The sequence below is a fragment of the Lepidochelys olivacea genome (assembly GCF_965140295.1).
Source record: "Lepidochelys olivacea isolate rLepOli2 genome assembly, chromosome: 8".
NCBI lineage: Eukaryota > Metazoa > Chordata > Testudines > Cheloniidae > Lepidochelys > Lepidochelys olivacea.
Genome location: NC_140418.1, coordinates 38,775,196 through 38,793,157, shown reverse-complemented (window position 1 = coordinate 38,793,157; position 17,962 = coordinate 38,775,196). Strand labels below are relative to the sequence as shown.

The 17,962-nt window shown below is 49.5% G+C and overlaps 1 protein-coding gene across 1 annotated transcript in view; it reads left to right on the top strand.

The window, feature by feature from the left end:
* DIAPH1 (diaphanous related formin 1) overlaps positions 1–8,225 on the top strand; it is a 164,014-nt gene extending 155,789 nt beyond the window's left edge. Inside the window, exon 27 of the mRNA XM_084636395.1 lies at positions 5,260–8,225. Within this exon, the coding sequence (XP_084492521.1) occupies positions 5,260–5,423 (164 nt within the window). The 3' untranslated portion in view covers positions 5,424–8,225. The remainder of the gene's footprint in view (positions 1–5,259) is intronic.
* The last annotated feature ends 9,737 nt before the right edge of the window (positions 8,226–17,962 follow it).

Genomic DNA, 17,962 nt, shown 5'->3' with positions numbered 1-17,962 from the left:
CTGTTGGGCTGACCCTGTAGCATGCTGCAAGCCTTTGCAGCTCAAAGCAGAGTTAACTGACACTAGGGAAAACACTGGAAGCTCCTGGAATATTGCCTACACTGGAGCTCCAAGCACTGCCATCGGTACCATAGCTATACTGGTGGCAGGACTGATGAGAATTACTGTTAAAATCCAGAGTGTAGGTCAGGCGGGTCCCTGGAGTTCTTGAGAAACTTGAGAGGGGGGAGAGAGAACTGTGTGTGTGTGTGTGTGTGTGTGTGTGTGTGTGTGTGTGTGTGTGTGAACGAGAACCTGCTGAATGTGAGGATGGGTCTGCATGTGAGAGAGAGAACACCTGCCAGAAGGAGGAGGATGGGGATAGGTCTGTGTGAGAGGAAGGGAGTGGGTCTGCATGATAGAGAGAACCTGCTCAAGGGATAGGAGGGAGCATGAGAGAGGGGTAACCTGTCAAGGTCTCCTTTGGGGGGAAGAGTATGCGTGATGGGCAGGGGGCTCACCTACTGGTGGTCGCAGTGGGTGTACTAGATGCAGGCTTCAGCTTTCTTGCCTCGTTCTCTGGAAGAGTCTTTCTAGTGTTTGGGCTGCAGACCCAGGAAGGAGGGGAGAGAAGGGAGATGTTGATAGGTTTGAAACAAAGATTGACTCCACCATTGTGTTAGCTGTGAGAACCCAGTTAGGCGGCTGGAGGGCTCCCACCTGGCCAGGAGACTCCGATGAGCATTTTGGGGTTCTGTATCATGGCTGTCCCCATCAGCAGGCCTGTGTCTGGCATCCCAGCAGAACCTCCCTCTCTCTCTCTCTCTCGCTCCGAGGTGTGAACTGGCCATATACAACATAGGCCATCTGGAATGGTTGGAGGTACAAAACCTCATTCAGAGTGGAGCTCCTGGTAGTGGTGGGGAGGCCCCCAGTTGCTGTCTGTTCTCTGGCTTGGGGCTGAAGGAGTGTTCTTAGTGGGATCTGACTGGTGCCTCTCTTATTTCCTGTTGCCAGACTCTCTTCTGTCACTCTGTGAGGTGGAGGAGGATACACCTGAGCGGGTAACACATGGGCATGTTGTTCTCCCCTCCCCAACTCTCGTTGTGTGTGTGTAACCCTTCATGTGCCGCAGGCAGGGAGGGTTAGAAGAGGAGACTGAGACACGCATGCAGCCTGAGGCTGCGGGTCTTGCAGTATCCCAGTAGTGAATTGAAATGGGCCTTCTTTAATGGTAACTAGGGAAGTGTTTGAATCTTGCACTGGTTCTTCCTTTTACTTTCCTATGTGAAGCATGGCCCAGCCTGGTTGCCTTTTTTAGACCTAGGGCTGGCCCACAGAGCTGGGCTTGCCAGGTCACCTTGCTCTCCGGATTTGGCCACAGCAGGCTTTTTTTCTTGCTGTCTCTCTCCTCGTTCTTCTCCTTTCCTGCCAGCATGTCCAGTGATCCTGACTCTAGTACTGCAGTGACCCATCATATGAGAATGCAGCCAGCTGACACCTCTGTCTACCCTTTTACTGCTTCAGTTATTCTCATTTTCCTCCTCCTTCTCTTCTCCACCCCCCACAGGAGCTCTCCAAGCACAGCCATAATCATTGCTTCTCAAGAAGTTTGGGTAGTGGACTAGGGAGCTTTGCCTGTATATTCCTGTAAATTTGGGTGTAGACAGCGGATTGGGTGTGCAGATTGTGATGGGGTTGGGCCTGAAAGATGGTGATGCAGGCAGTGGACTAAGGGACTGATGGAGATAAGCCCATGACCATAAGTGCAGGTAGTTCAGGGCTTATCTACACTTAGCAGCACACCAGGAGGGATTCTGTCGTCGGTTTAAGTAATCTGCCTCCCTGAGAGGTGGTACCTAGGTTGATGGAAGAATTCTTCTGTTGACCTAGTGCTGTCTACACCAGGTGTTAGGTTGGTATAGCAGTGTCTAACAGGTGTGTGGATTTTTGATACCCCTGAGAGATGTAGCTATGCAGATGTAAACTCCTAGTGTAGACCAGGGCTCAGGCTGTAGTATAAATGTGCCCTTAGGAAGGGAATGCAGGAAGAAACCTGGGAAGTCTGTAGCAAGGATAAGCCATTGAGCAAAAGGATTTAGGCAGGGAATGGGGGTCTGTGCCTCCCATTTGATCTGAGTTGAGACAAGAGACGGTTTGGGGGTGGTTCTGGTAGAGGCAGCTGATGGGAAACTGATGGGAATGTGGACTTGGGTGGGGAGAGATGTGATGGAAATAAGCCTTAGGAATGGAATACAGGCATAGGCTTGGAGGGCTACAGTAGGGATAAGGATGGAGGAGGTGGTGCAGGGAGCATACAGGAGAAAAGCTCAAAGAGGTGGTACTGGAAGCAGAGTGGAGGTTTGTGACACGGTTTAGTGATTAGGATTGGGGTGCAGGCAAAGGCTTGGTAGTTTATGGCTGCAGGATGTGGGCTTGGGCGGGTGAAATCTCCAACAGAGAGGGGGTGGGTGCAGGCAGGGAAGTGGGGTCCTGGGACAGGGATAAACACCTAGGGCCAGGAGAGTTCCAGGGAAGCAGTATCAGGGGAAGCCCAGGGGCTGCAGAGGAGAAGGATCTGTAACCAGGGTGCAAGCAGGGGCCTGGTGTGGCTGTCACAGGGAAAAGCCTTGAGTGGGTGTTGTATTGAGGATAGGTATTTAGCAGGGTCCTATAGGAGGCCCTAAAAAAGGATTAAGCCACATGTGGGGAGCCTCCACTTGGGAATTGTAGTTACATATTGTGCTTGCTGGTTGCATGTCTCCTTTGCATACTGTTGCGTATTTGTTCTTGGTGTTTGAAGCCCAATTTCTAGAGCAGGGGAGGGCAAACTACGGCCTGTGGGCCAGATCCAGCCCATCAGAGTTTTCAATCCGGCCCATGGGATTGCCAGCCCAGTGGTGCAGTGGAGCTAAGGCAAGCTCCCTGCCTGCCCTGGCCTGCGCCACTCCTGGAAGCGGGCAGCACCATATCCCTGTGGCCCCTCGGGGAGGGGGCGGCGGCAGAGGGCTCTGTGCGCTGCCTTCGCCTGCAGGCACCGCCCCCCGCAGCTCCCATTGGCCGGGGACAGGGAACCACGGCCAATGGGAGCTTCGTGGGTGGTACTCACAGACGAGGGCGGCGTGTGGCAGAGCCTCCTGCCCCGCCCCACTCCACCCCCAGGAGCCACTGCCAGACATGCTGGCCATTTCCAGGAGCAGCATGGGGCCAGGGCAGGCAGGAGCCTGCATTAGCCCCGCTGCACGCCACTGCCACCCCAGAGCTGCTCGAGGTAAGTGGCACCAGGCCGGAGCCTGCACCCCAAATCCCTCCTGCACCCCAGCCCCTTGCCCTGAGCCATACTCCGCACCCCCTCCTGCACCCAAGCCCCCTGCCGCACCACGCACCCCTCCTGCACCCCAACTCCCTGCCCTGAGCCCGCACCACGCACCCCTCCTGCACCCCAACTCCCTGCCCTGAGCCCACACCCTGCACTCCCTCCCACACCCCAACCCCCTGCCCCAGCCCTACATTCATGGTCCTGCATACAATTTCCCCATTCAGATGTGGCCCTCGGGCCAAAAATTTTGCCCACCCCTGTTCTAGAGGCTGCATGGGAAGCTTCACATTAGAAATGGATTTATTTTTTCTGTCTTGTAAAGAGTTAACTCTGTGACTGCAGTGTCTCAAGGCAGCATCTCAGCTGCTGCTCTGTATTTCTGTGTGCATCACCTTCTGCATTCTCCTCCCAACAGATTTCCTCCTGGACAGAGAGGCCTGAGAAAGTGCCTGCATGTGGGCCATAAGTTGAATTTGTGTGTGCATTTGTCTGAGAGTCTGTCTGACTGCATGCAACAGCATGTAGTGCACGAGGGTGTCTGATTGCGTGAGTTCTCCTGTGTGCACCTGTTCTAATGAGTGAGTGTGAGAGACGGTCTTTGTGTGGATATTCAGCGTATGGAGCTGTCTGAACTTGCATATCAATGGTGTTGGTGCATTGTCCTCCCTGCGTTAGTACTGTGCCCCAGCCTCAGCCATTCATTGTGCTGGAGCCCCCAGCGGGGCATAGTTGCTGTCCTAATTCAGAGCTGTTTGTTTGGCTGAGCCTCAAGCGTGATCCTAATGAAATCTAGAGCATCATGTTCTGACTGAGCTCAGGCCTTAAGCTGTAAAGAAACATCTTAAAGTATAAGAGCTGTCTGGGTGTTGTGCTACTGGACACCACAGCTCATCTGCAGCTGCAAGGCACTATTGGCTGTTATGTCCATGGAGTTATTTTGAGGGATGCAAAGTCTAGTGGGGACAGCCCTTTCCATTCAGCCTTGTGCCTTTCCTGCCTCCCTTCTCTGCTGGGAGCACAGTGCCCCCATAGAAAGCCCTTAGGTTCTCTTCCCAAGCCCAAGGGATGGGGAGCTGCCTGTTCTGTGATGATCATATTCCTGTAGTTTGGTTCTGTTCTCGGAAGTTTCCATGCTAATGTGTGGAGAGGACCTTCAACTCTCTGAAGTTCTTAACCTGTGATTTTTAACTCAGGGTAGATGCCCCTTCCCACAGTTTAGCCTTCTGGGACAGAAACTGGGAACTGGCTTTCTTGGGCTACCACCGCAGAAGCAGAGAAGTCCAAGAACATGTGCACTGAATGGTCTAGCTCATACACTAAGCAGCCCAATGACCTATACTGTGCTAAGCTGATTATGTGGACTCAGCATGTCTTTCCCATCTGTGACATCTACTCTCCTCTACTTTGCCAAGCCAGTGTAGAAGTATTCTATTAATTTCTAAAGGGCCTATAACCATGATATCTCTGCCTGTAGCATAGTTTTCTACACCATGTTCTACAGGATATTCTGCAGTCTATTTATAAATGTCCCAAGTGATGGGGCTCCCACTTTCCTGTGGCTCATCTATAGCCTCATAGATGTCACTGTCAGGAAGTGTTCTCTGAGATTTAGCTTAGATTTTCCTTTGCTTAATTCCATCCCTGTACTCCTGGGTATCCCATATTGCACTTCCCCATTCCCACCTCTTAATCAGTTCCCTTCACTTCTTGGTGTTCACAGCCTTCAAACTCTGGATGCTGTGTGGACCGTAGCTCTTTGAGAAGGGTCCCCTGATGCCTTAGGAACACTGAATGCTTCAGGAGCATTAAACAAGCATTTTTGGGGGTTGTCAGTGCATCACCCACCATGCCTCTGAGCCTGTTCTCTCTGAGCAGCCAGCACTGGAGGGTTGTGAGCTGTGCCAGAGTGAGCTTGCATAAGGGTTTCTCTGGGCTACTTCTCACAGTCTCTTCTCTTGCAGCAAAGAGAAAAGCCGGCTGTGCTGTCACCTCACTGCTAGCCTCGGAGCTGATGAAAGACGATGCGTTGAGTGCAGTATCAAGCAAGGCATTAAAGAGCAGCGAAGCATCAATGGATGGAGGGGCCCATGATGATAGCATGGAGATGATCAGCCGTTCAAGCTAGGCCTGGGCCCCAGACTAGGGCTGAAGCCTGAAGGACTGAAAGAGTTTTACAGAGGAAGCAAAATACACTGGGTCACTTTGCAATCTTTTTTGCATGGATCTGAGGGGCAGTCTGATTTCCTTCTTGCTCTTAGGGCTGCTTGTGCCAGCTTTAGCCTTATGGTTTTTGTTCCATATCTTGTCTCCAGGCTTCAATCTTTCTGCCTCTCAAATTACAAAGCAAAAAGCTTTACCTGAATGTAAGCCATGCTCGGAGCAAGGTGAGAGACACTGGGTCAAGCTCTCCCTTCCCTGCAGGGGATGGTAGAGTGTACTGGGAAAAAAGGTGCATTGATGGAGAGGTTAGAGGCCACAGCCCCACCCAAACATATCCCTGCATTGGGTGTTGCCAAAGCAGGAACATTACAAGCTGCCTTAACCCAGACTTCTTTAGTTTGTTACTTTGGGGGACGCTGCTGGGCCAGGACAGCCAAGGCACCAGTTCCACGGGTGACTTTCCTCCAGCGGGTCTCAAGGTTCCCAGCCCACTCCCTTATCACGTGTATGTGGGAGGAAACCTTATAGGTAAATTTAGCTGGACTTCTACTTCTCCAACTGCTGTGCTGTGTTCTTGGACCGAGCACCTTATCCTGTGCCCTGACTCTACTGTGTGCTAGGAGAGAAAGGGGCTCTCTAGACACCTGAGGTGGGAAGCTGTGCCCTTGCCTTCCTCAGGACCTGCTGCTTTCCTGCTCTTCACATGCCCTCCCTGTGCTTGCTCTATTTATTGCTAGCATTCCCTTAGGAGAGCCCTTCCTGCCACTGTGGAAATTATGTCATAGCAGTGATAACCCAACAGGAAGAGGTGAGTGTTTGCTTGGGGCCAAGAAGCTGCTTCTGGTGTAGTAGCTGCCTCTGCATGCTTTGGAGCCTAGGAATAAAGGTTAAGTGTATTGTTGTGTATCACTAAGTGGCCTGAGGTTGAGACATCCTCCCACCCAGTGTCACATGCCTGAGTGAAAGCATTCACAGCAGCCCGCCGGCAGCATCTGCTCAGAATGAATCCAGGCTGCACTTCTATCTGCACAGGACTCTCTCCATTGTACACGATTTTCCAATCTTTTGTGGCACATCCCTCGTGTTGCTGCAGCAAGGGCCCCAACTTCCTCGAGGCTGCTTGCTTCAGCTGTTGTGTTGTGCCATGCAGAGGAACTCCCCTCCCTCCTTGCCATGGCAACAGACAGGTGGAGCCTCCCTTTGGCTAAGAAATCACTTTGCAAATGTATCTATTTTTGTATCAGATTTTGTTTTAAAAGGAAATTTGAATGTAAGATAAAAATATCAGAAACATTTGCATGTTTGTGCAATTGCCTCCCTGCACTGTATGCCCCTCATTGTCCGCTGTAGGATGGAGGAATTGCCTGCCCGCCTGCAGCACAGCACTGTCCCTCTCTGTCCTCGCCGGGGGATTGGGCTGCCTACTTGCTGCTCTGCCTCTGGGTCCCATCCCCATGGGCAGAGAGCTGCTTCACTAGTGCACTGGCTGAGCCTGTCTGTTATGGGCATGAAATTAGGGGAGTGAAAACACTGGCTTTAGTGTCTCCCCTTCTCCCTGGTGTGAGATGATGTGTGATACTGTGTAGTTAAGCACCTATGGTTCTGGCAGCTCACAGCATTCCTGCTCCAACCTGGCCCAGTGGTGTTGGGATTGTGAAGGGCAGAGATGTGCCTGACATCCCAAGGCAGAGGGTGCGGGGAGCAATCCTGTCCCATGCCTCACGATGTTGTCAGTGGGCGCAATAGCTGGGAATGCCCATGGCTCGGCCCAGCTTCGGGCCCCTGTGTACTGAGGTGCTGCTATTCTTGTAATTTAATATATTTAAGGAGTCACGTTTGTGATGTGGCCGGAGTGATCTGTAAAGGCCCAGTGCAGACTGGGCCAGGCGCACACCTCTGCAGCTATTGCACCTGTGAGCTCTCTGCACACATGGACTGGGTGGGCAGGTGGGCTTTGCATGCACCTGTCCAACATTAGTGCCCCAAGCCCTGTACACTCTTTGCTGTGTAACTACCCTGCCTGTTGTGTCTGACCCTGAGAGCAGAGTGCCCCTCCCAGCTGCAGGCACAGCCAGCCCAAGTCCTTGCAGGAGGTTCTTTTCCTAGGGATTGCTCTTCACAAGCTGGGGTCACAGCGATAGGCTCCCATTTCTGCATTTGAAAGATAGTGAATTACAGGCATCTACTGTCCTCAGCTTATAGGACCTCTGCCCCATTCATGCTCTGCCTGTGGCACTCTTCGCCTTCCTCTTTCACAAAGGAAGGGTGTTGGGCCTGGAGCCTCTCGGCTGTGCTGGGAAGAGAAGTAGCAGCATGGGGCCTGAAAGGTAGTTGAGTCTGCAGCATTCAGGGAAGGAAACAGGTTGGGGCCTTTAGCTCTGGGGAGAGAAAGCAGAAGGGACGTTACCAAGGAGAACCAGCCCAAACAGGCTCTGATTTTAGCTCATTCTGGTATCCAGTATTCCCCTGAAGTTTTGTGCAGGTTGGAGGAACAGGAATTGAAGACTGCTGCAAGAGAGGAGTGGAGGCCCTTCTGTGGAGTTACCTGTGGTACTCGGAGCAGCAGTATGGGGCTGTGCTCCTCTGCAACCTCCTCCCCAAACCAAAGGTGTCACACTGGAGTCTTCGCAACTTTTATTTTTAAATCTACTTTGGTTATGTTTGATAACAACAACATTCCATTTTCATAGTGTTGAGGTATTTCCTGGGACTTGTGATCATAGCTGATTATTTTGGTTTGAAATGTTAATAAAAAATTGGAACTGTGCAGGATTTTCAGCCTCCCACTTCCTTTTATTAACGGCATGACACTGCTGGGCCCTTTGTCAGTGATGCAATGGCCAAGGGTATCGTGGGCTGTCCTCCACAGCCCTTTCCAGCTGCATTGTATGTGATTGGAGCAGAGGTAGAGGGACATTTTCAGGACAGCTCTCTCCTCCCCATACCCAGTCAGTTTGTGAGGAACCCTGATCCCCAGATACACCCACTCCCATTGCTGTCACATGACTCAGCAGCTCTCACTTGTGACAGTGTGCAATAAGCCTGAGCTCTGTTAGAGGATGCTCTCTAATACCCACCTCCGTCATGCTCCCAGTTGATTGTCTCATTTTATTCTAGTCTCACATGCTAGGGCTCCTGCCTGGTCCCCACAGGTATGTGATTTGTGAGCACTTTGGAGAGAAGCTGGAAATTTGAGTTAGTGAGGTGCTTGTACCATAGAGCAGGACCTTGGGAGGAGGCAGCTGCCTCCTTATGTTCTGGAAATTCAGTCTTGTAAGAGAGAAAAGAAGTGATTGAAAATTCACTGGAGGAGACAGGAGCTTCTGGAGTTCCTGGGTTGAGAGGAGGAAGTGTGGGACTGAAGCAATCTAGCTGTCGCCAGAGACAGTGGGATTTACCCCCACCCTGGAGACAGTGAGGGAGGTAAATTAACCTCACACCTCCCCAAGAGTTTGCTGGAGACAAGGACTGACCCCATCGACTGACGGCTCTACCTCTGCCAGCCACCCCGTCCACAAGCCTGACAGAGGGAGAGGAGCAGCAGCTTCACGGTAGTGGCAGAAAACTGAGCATTTTACTCCATCAATTGTCCTGGGCCTGGAGTTCATCTTAGAGCTAATAATGGTTGTGGGGCTGTGTATTACCTGCTGCAGCTGGTATGGTCAGAGATGTTGGGTGCAGCAGGCTCCAAGATAGCATGGGCATTGCAAAATGACACCAGGAGGGGCCATGTTGCCTTTCCATGGGCAAATGCCTGGCAGTTGGATACAATGCTAATAATTGAACCCAGAGAGATGATAGACAAATATGGAAGGGCTCAACAAACCCCCAGGGCCAGACCAGTGGAGACTTGCCCAAGAGCTTTTATTCTCCACTAGAATCATGAGAGTTGTCTTCCTTGGTTTTGAATCTGTGAGTGGATGCTGGTCTGGCAGCTCCATGATCTCTCCGCGCATGAGGGCTTCTTTATTTGTACAAAAAATGGAAAAAATAAAAGTTATTTTGAGTACAAAAAGATGCTTGTGACCTTTACTTTTTTTTGCATCTTGTGATTTGTTCTCTCTTCTATGCCTTCTCTGTCCGCAGTGTAGATTTGGATATAGGACATACCTGAAGTACAGACCTCTGGCTCTTGAAAACCAGCTCAGTCTAATGGGATGTTCCCCTAGGAGTGGACTGAACCCCTTTCTGTGAATCATGAATCCCTCTAATGCAGGCCACGCTGAAAAGTTGGGTGTCCTCAATGTTCTATTTTAGGGCTGAGGAGCTGGAGCACAGCATTTTTGGTGCCTTCGAGACTGGCTATCCCCACCATCTGAACCCCTCTAGCAAGGCGTGGGGTGTCCAAGAATCATAGAATCTCAGGGTTGGAAGGGACCTCAGGAGGTCATCTAGTCCAGCCCCCTGCTCAAAGCAGGACCAATCCCCAACTAAATCATCCCAACCAGGGGTTTGTCAAGCCTGACCTTGAAAACCTCTAAGGAAGGAGATTCCACCACCTGCCTAAGTAACCCATTCCAGTGCTTCACCAGCCTTCTAGTAAAAAAGTTTTTCCTAATATCCAACCTAAACCTCCCCCACTGCAACTTGAGACCATTACTCCTCATTCTGTCATCTGGTACCACTGAGAACAGTCTAGCTCCATTCTCTTTGGAATCCCCTTTAAGGTAGTTGAAAGCAGCTATCAAATACCCCCTCACTCTTCTCTTCCGCAGACTAAATAATCCCAGTTCGCTCAGCCTCTCCTCATAAATCATGTGCTCCAGCCCCCTAATCATTTTTGTTGCCCTCCACTGGACTCTTTCCACTTTTTCCACATCCTTGTAGTGTGGGGCACAAAACTGGACACAGTACTCCAGATAAGGCCTCACCAGTGCCGAATAGAGGGGAATGATCAAGTCCCTCGATCTGCTGGCAATGCCCCTACTTATACTGCCCCAAATGCTGTTAGCCTTCTTGGCAACAAGGTCACACTGTTGACTCTCATCCAGCTTTTCATCCGCTGTAACCCTTAAGTCCTTTTCTGCAGAACTGCTGCCAAGTCGCTCAGTCCCTAGTCTGTAGCGGTGCATGGGATTCTTCCATCCTAAGTGCAGGACTCTGCACTTGTCCTTGTTGAACCTCATCAGATTTCTTTTGGCCCAATCCTCTAATTTGTCTAGGTCCCTCTGTATCCTAGCCCTACCCTCCAGCGTATCTACCACACCTCCCAGTTTAGTGTCATCTGCAAACTTGCTGAGGGTGCAGTCCACACTATCCTCCAGATCATTAATGAAGATATTGAACAAATTATCCTTTACTTGCAGTATCAAAATGCTATTAATATTAGAAATTCCACTCCTTAAAGAAAAACATAAATTACCAAAATTGTCATGGACACATATTCCCCAGGAACAGAATATATGGACCCCTCAGGTCAAGGAAAGTGGTGATGAAAGAGCTGAGGTTTCTCAACGATAACCCAAAGCAGGGGTGAAGACCGGATGCAAAAGTTGTTCTCCGCACATGCCAGGGAGCTGGCTTCAAGCATCTATTCCAGAAGGACTTGAGCTGAGCTGCATGCATCTTTGTTTTTTTTCAAAGCTACCTGAAGTTTTGCAAGGACATAAAGCTGTTTCCATATCGCCATTGAGGAGGTACAAATGCTTTCCAATTCCCCTGTGTGTTGGGGCTCATGCAGGGATGAGCAATATTCTATGGCCTTGGTGAGGGATTGTTTATGTGGCTTTCCTATTTTTGTTCAAGTGGCTTTCCTATTTCCAGGATTGTTCCTAGTCATGTGTATGGGACAGGGTGGCAATGAAGGCTGTCTCCTCACTCTTTTGTGCACAGATCCTGGTGTGGCATTCCCCTGGTGTTATCTGAACGAGTGATCTGCTAAGTCACTCCAGTCCTTGACTCTGGGAGCCAGCCTTACCCTGCTCTGCTGTGAGAACCGCCACTCCTGGGCTGTTCACACACAACCTCCAGCATGTAAGCTGCTTGGATTGTGCAACCGAATGACTCTAGCTAATATCTCGGGTCCCAGACACAAGCCGAGAAACCTCCGTCTTGCAGTGTCCAGTTATGCCCGCTGAATGCTGCAAGCTTATATGAGTTCGTTAATTTAACAAAGAAATTGATATGTGCCAGGCTTGTTATTCCCAGGGGAATCTCTGACATGCTTCAAAGCAAACACGCTGCTTCAAGTAAAATAAACAAACAAATGTATTAACTACAAAGATAAATTTTAATTGATTATAAGTCAAAGCCCAAGAAGTCAGATTTGGTCAAATGAAATAAAGGCAAAACACATTCTAAGGTGATCTTTCAGTGCCCTTACAAACTTAGATGCTTCTCAGCAGAGGCTGGCTGGTTGCCCTTCAGCCAGGCTCTCCCTTTTGATCAGTGCTTCAGTCGCTTGGTGTGATGTCCGTAGATGGAAGTGAAAGAGAGAGGAAGAGCATGACAAAGCCTCTCCCTTTTATCATGTTCTTTCTTCCCTCTTGGCTTTGCGCCCCCTTCCCCGACCTTCAGGATCATGTGAGCATTACCTCATTGTAGTCCCAAACTGAGCAAAGGAAGGGGGGTGACTCACTTGAGAGTCCAACAGAGCTTTCTTGCTGCCTAGGCCAGTGTCCTTTGTTCCTGTGAGGCTGGGCTGGGTTTGTCCCATACATGCCCTGATGAGGTGTGAACTGCCCCTCTGCTCTTGGAAAGTTTTTGCCTGGGCTTCTTTTAAGTCATCAGGACACATTTTCAGCCTCATAACTAGATACATGAAATTACAACCTATAACATTACTATAATAACAATGCTCGGTGCATTATGAGCCTTGCAAAGACACCCGACATGACAAACTTGCATTGGATACTACACAATCATAAGGATGAATATGGGGGTTTAGGGTGTTTCCCCAAGATACAGAACATCATGCCTCCCCCCTTAGTTTACTGCAAGAGGTCAGTCACTGACTATCTTGAAGGCAGTTTGTGTTATAGTTCTCTTGGCATCCAGCCATTACGGCCATGCAGCGGTATGCCTCAGTTTCCTCATTCACACACAGCAAACCAGGTTTGTTATAGTTTCTCTGCTGTGATCATCTTTAAATCTGTTTACAGGAATAAACTGAGAACTAGTGTTACCATAAGGTTTAACATCAGTTACAAAATTCTTATCCCCAAACTTAACATTAATACCAATTTTTTTTATCACAGATGGGTGTTTACAAGTATCTTTATGATACCACGCCCTCTGTTCAGGTAGTGTAGTCTGAGGTTAGTTTGTTCATTACCCACGATGTCCTTTGAGTCTCTCCCATGTAATCAGTCACTGGCTTTTCTTTCCCTCCAGCGTTCCCCTCTGTGTGGGCTCTTAATCCTGTTTCTGGAATTTTGGTATCTCAGGGTCTGGCAAGATAAGGGTCCAGGAGGAGCCTGCACATTGCCTGGCCCTTTTGGGAATGGTCTCCCAACCCCAGGACTGTACATATACAGAAAATCCAGCTCCCTTTTTGGGGTTACCCTGTGTCCCGTTCCCCCCCCCCCCCCCGCCCCAAGCACGGAGTCCTTTCCTGCTCCCTTTTCCTAGAGGACTATGATCTGTGCTCTGTGGGCTAGGTGTGTTTACCCTTTGATCAGATACATCTTTTCCCAGCAGCTTCCCGTAACTGCTCTGGGTATCACCAGCCTGGGGGAAAACACCTCCTTCTCTGTCAGTTGGGTCATTTGTACTCTGGCAAACTACCACCTGGCAATTTCCTGGTCCCAACTCCTCTGTTATCACAGGCCTTGGAGCTGCATCTTGATTTAAAGAGACACAGTTACTTTCCAAAAACTTATCAGAAATAGCGTCCTGAAAAATTGGAACCTGGATTGGAGTACTCTGCCACCCCTTTCTCTGTCCCTGAGAAGTCAGCTGTGTGACTGCTCCCCTCCAGGAGGTCAGTTACACAGTTCCTTCTCAAACCTTGGGTCACAGGCTGAGTGCCTGGGTGCACAGATGCTGACCCAGCCATCCTCCTAGTGTCCTGGGCATCCTGCCCCAAGCGACTACAGTAGTGGGGAGACATTCCTTCCCCAGTTTCCTCCTCTGGGCCCCCTCCTAAGACACATTTCTTTGTGCTCCCTAGGAAGGGTTCTATCTCTTCTTCATCTGCAAAACTCTGCCAGCTAACAGCTTAATCACTGACAACACCTCTCCTGCTCCTGCACCTGAGGGCATGATGCCTTCTGCTGGAAAGGAGCTAGTTTCAGCCCCTCCCATACTTGGAAGCACAGTGCTTCCCTGGGTTATGGAGTCACAGGAATCCTCACCCACCTAAGTGGTTTTTGAGATCCCCTTCCCCTTTTCTGGGCTCTCCTCTGAGACACATTTATCTATGCTCCGTAGAGACAGGTTTGTCTCTGGTTCAGCTGCGACCTGCTGGCAGCTAACAACCTGGACAGTTCTCTCCCTGGCAGGCATTACACCCCCATCCCTTCCAGATGTGGTGTTGCCTCCAGATGCAGTGCAGGAGTTGGTCTCAACCACCTTCCCACCTGGAAACATGTGGCTTCCCTCTGCTGCAGAAGAATCAAGGAGACTCTCTCGCATTCTCTCAGCAATTCCTGAGACCTTACCTTTTCCCTCGAGGGTCCCAGCATAAAACTCCCTCCTGCTGCAGGCAAATACTTTAACCTGAGCTACATGGAAAAAATCATTACCAAGGAGCAGGTCGACTAGGAGGTGTTCCATAACCCCCACAGTCCAAACACTTTCCAAACCTTCCCAAACCACATGGATTTTAGCTAGTTGTATGAGGAATCTGCTTTTTCCCACCCACACAACCTCTGCCATTTGGCCAGGTAGCATACTGGCCTTTGGGACCACACTCTGCTTAACCAAAGATATCTGGGCCCCTGTATCCCTCTGCCCCAAGTACTCCATTAATTTGGACAGCCTTAACTTGCTCCATATCTGGGTTCTGCAGAGGCTAATGTCACAAAACCAGTATGATAGGTTTCAATTGCTTGGGTGGGGGGGTGTTCTGTGTTGAGGACAGCAGAAGTAACATGAGCTATTGGTTGCCTGCTTCCTCCTAGCACAGGGCATTTATTCCTCAGGTGATCAGTGGAATTACACTGATAGCACCTTTTGGGCTCTTCTGCTTTTACAGAAGATTTGGGATAGGAGTCACCAGTAGAGGAATGTTTTTGGGTAAGAGAATGTTTAGGCTCCCAGTCCCCTTCTCTCTTCCCAGGGGCAAAATGGGATCCTCCCTTCCCACCAGTTTTAAACCCCTCTTTCTGTGGTCTGCCCTCAATAGACACCTTAGTCTGAGCATAGAATCATAGAATATCAGGGTTGGAAGGGACCTCAGGAGGTCATCTAGTCCAACCCCCTGCTCAAAGCAGGACCAATCCCCAACTAAATCAAAGGCATCAGCTAAAAAAGCCATCTCATCCACAGTCTTTACGTCTTTGTCCCATAGACACTGCTTCACTTCGGCCTTACATATGCCTAGGAAATGCTCTTGAGCAACAAGATCAGGCAGTCCCTTAAAACTCGCCACCTCTTTACCCCTTACCCATTTTCCCAACAAATCTTTCATTTTGTTTACATATTTCCCATTACTCATACCAATATCCCTCTTAAGATTCCTAAATTTAACTTTATATGTCTCAGGGGTAACTTTGCAAAACAGTATCTTTAAATTTACAATAGTCTAAAGCATCTTCAATAGGCATTCCATTGAATACATTTGAAACTTTACCAGTTCATTTTGCAATCAGGGTAGGAACTCTCTTATCAGGGATTTCATGTATTACACACAGTCTTTCAAAGGTAGTCAGATATTCAGCAATATCGTCATCCTCACTGTATGCAGGACATAAATGTTCCCATTTGTGGATTTTTGGAGTGATGGGAGTCGTTGAGGTCAGGGGCCTCTGGTTCTGCTTCTCTAGCAGGTTCAGCTGGTGCATTCTCTCTCTTCTTTCTCTCTTTCTTTTGGCTCCAGTTCTTTCCATTGCAATAATCTCTGGTGCTCCCTCTCCTTTTCTGTAACCTGCAGCCTAAAAAGCTCCAACTTTGCAGTTGCTTCACTGCTTTCACTCATTTTCCTCCTTTCCTGTTCTTACTTCCCTTTCCCAAAATAAGCAAACAGAAAATAACTGACCTCCTCCTGACTGTTCTTAGCCACTGTGCTTAAGACTCACTTAAAATTGCAAATATGCGTGCTTAACATGTGAACTCCCCTTGGAGTAACAAGCCACATATACACCCTGTGCGACTGTGATGTTCCCCTGGTGTTATCTGGACCGGTGATCTGCTAAATCACTCCAATCCTTGACTCTGAGAGCCAGCCTTACCCTGCTCTGCTGTGAGAACCCCCACTCCTGGGCTGTTCACGCACAACCTCTGGCATGTAAGCTGCTTGGATTGTGCAACCGAATGACATTATTCAATATCTCCAGTCCCTGACACACCCCTAGGAATCTCCATCTTGCCATGTCCAGTTATGCCCGCTGAACGCTGCAAGCTTATATGAGTTTGTCAATTTAACAAAGAAATTGATATGTGCCAGGCTTGTTATTCCCAGGTGAATCTCTGACACGCTTCAAAGCAAACAAACAAATGTAATAACTACAAAGATAAATTTTAAGTGATTATAAGTCAAAGCACAAGAAGTCAGATTTGGTCAAATGAAATAAAGGCTAAACACATTCTAAGGTGATCTTAACACTTTCAGTTCCCTTACAAACTTAGATGCTTCTCAGCAGAGGCTGGCTGGTTGCCCTTCAGCCAGGCTCTCCCTTTTGATCAGTGCTTCAGTCGCTTGGTGTGGTGTCTGTAGATGTAGGTGGAAGAGAGAAGAAGAGCATGGCAAAGCCTCTCCCTTTTATCATGTTCTTTCTTCCCTCTTGGCTTTTCCCCCCCACCTTCAGGATCATGTGAGCATTACCTCATTGTAGTCCCAAACTGAGCAAAGGAAGGGGGGTGACTCACTCGAGAGTCCAACAGATGCTTTCTTGCTGCCTAGGCCAGTGTCCTTTGTTCCTGTAGGCTGGGCTGGGTTTGTCCCATACATGCCCTGATGAGGTGTGAACTGCCCCTCTGCTCTTGGAAAGTTTTTGCCTGGGCTTCTTTTAAGTCGTCAGGACACATTTTTAACCTCATAACTATATACATGAAATTACAACCTATAACATAACATTACTATAACAACAATGCTCGGTGCATCATGAGCCTTCCGAAGACACCTGACATGACAAACTTTGCATTGGATACTACACACTCATAAGGATGAACATGGGGTTGTAGTAGGGTGTTCCCCCAAGATACAGAACTTCACACCTGGAACTCCCCAAGATGGGCATGTTTATAGGAGGGATGTGTCACAGTTCAGGGCAACTGCACCTGTGTTCCCACTCTGTGCTCCACCAAGGAAGAGCATACATTCTGGGCACTGAGCTCCTCAGCCTTCATGTGTCTCTCCCTTCTCACTAGGGTTTTTCCAGGCAGCACAGTTCCCTACCTACACTGAATTCCCAGTAAGCCAGACTGCCTGAACAGGCCAGCAACTGCCCTTTGCTTTCTTTCCAGAGGCTATGAACAGCATAATTGCCCACAAGTATAAATTACCACACAGCCATGGGCAGCAGATATCACAGGCCAGAGGAGTCTGAGCCTCCCCAAACAACCCGGTGTGGCCCTGCCCATGCTCCACCCCCATGCTCCTTTCTACCTGCTTCCAGTTCCCGCTCTTATGCTGGAGCGGGCCAGCCTGCAGTCAGGACTCGGGTAGCTGGGGCTGGTGCATGTGCCAGCCTTCAGCCTGGGGCTGCGCCACCCACTTGGGACTGAGGGCTCTGGGGGGCCAGCCGCCACAGTGGGGGGCCTCTGTGCTCTGGTAGGGGAGTGGCGGGGCCCAGACAGAAGGGGAGGGGCCAGTGGCTAGCCTTCCCCAATGGGCAGTTCACAGGCCGCCCATGCACACAGGCTTTTCTAGGCAAGTACATTTATTCTGAAGGTGAAAGCATTACAGACAAAACACTCTAAAACAACAGAAGAATGTATATATGTGCTAATAAGCTCACCAGAGGTCACCACAACTCCAGCAAGGGCTCTGGTGGGAGTCAGTCCTTCAAATTCCAACAAGGGGTTTTTCTGTGGTTCAAATTCCGAACAGCCTTTGCTCAGAACTAGGATACCCATGAATGGGTTAGTCTTTCCGTTATATGGCTTGGGCCTTTGATTTTCAGATTCCTGGAACAGGTAACTAGACAGTGGTCCTCTCCTCCTTGCGTAAGTAGGGACATGGGCATTTGCATTCATCTCACCTTAGAGATTCCCCAGGCAAACCACTTGACTGTCCTAAAAGTCCTTTCTTGTCTGGCCTACTGTTCAGTACAGTCCACTGAAGTTAATAACACTTGCCATGGTTCACAATGATACGCAAACTTAATACAGAGTAAGGTCTCCCACAGGTATTGTGGGACTTTGTCGTAGTTGTCACAGAGTGTCAACCTCATTCTGAGCAGA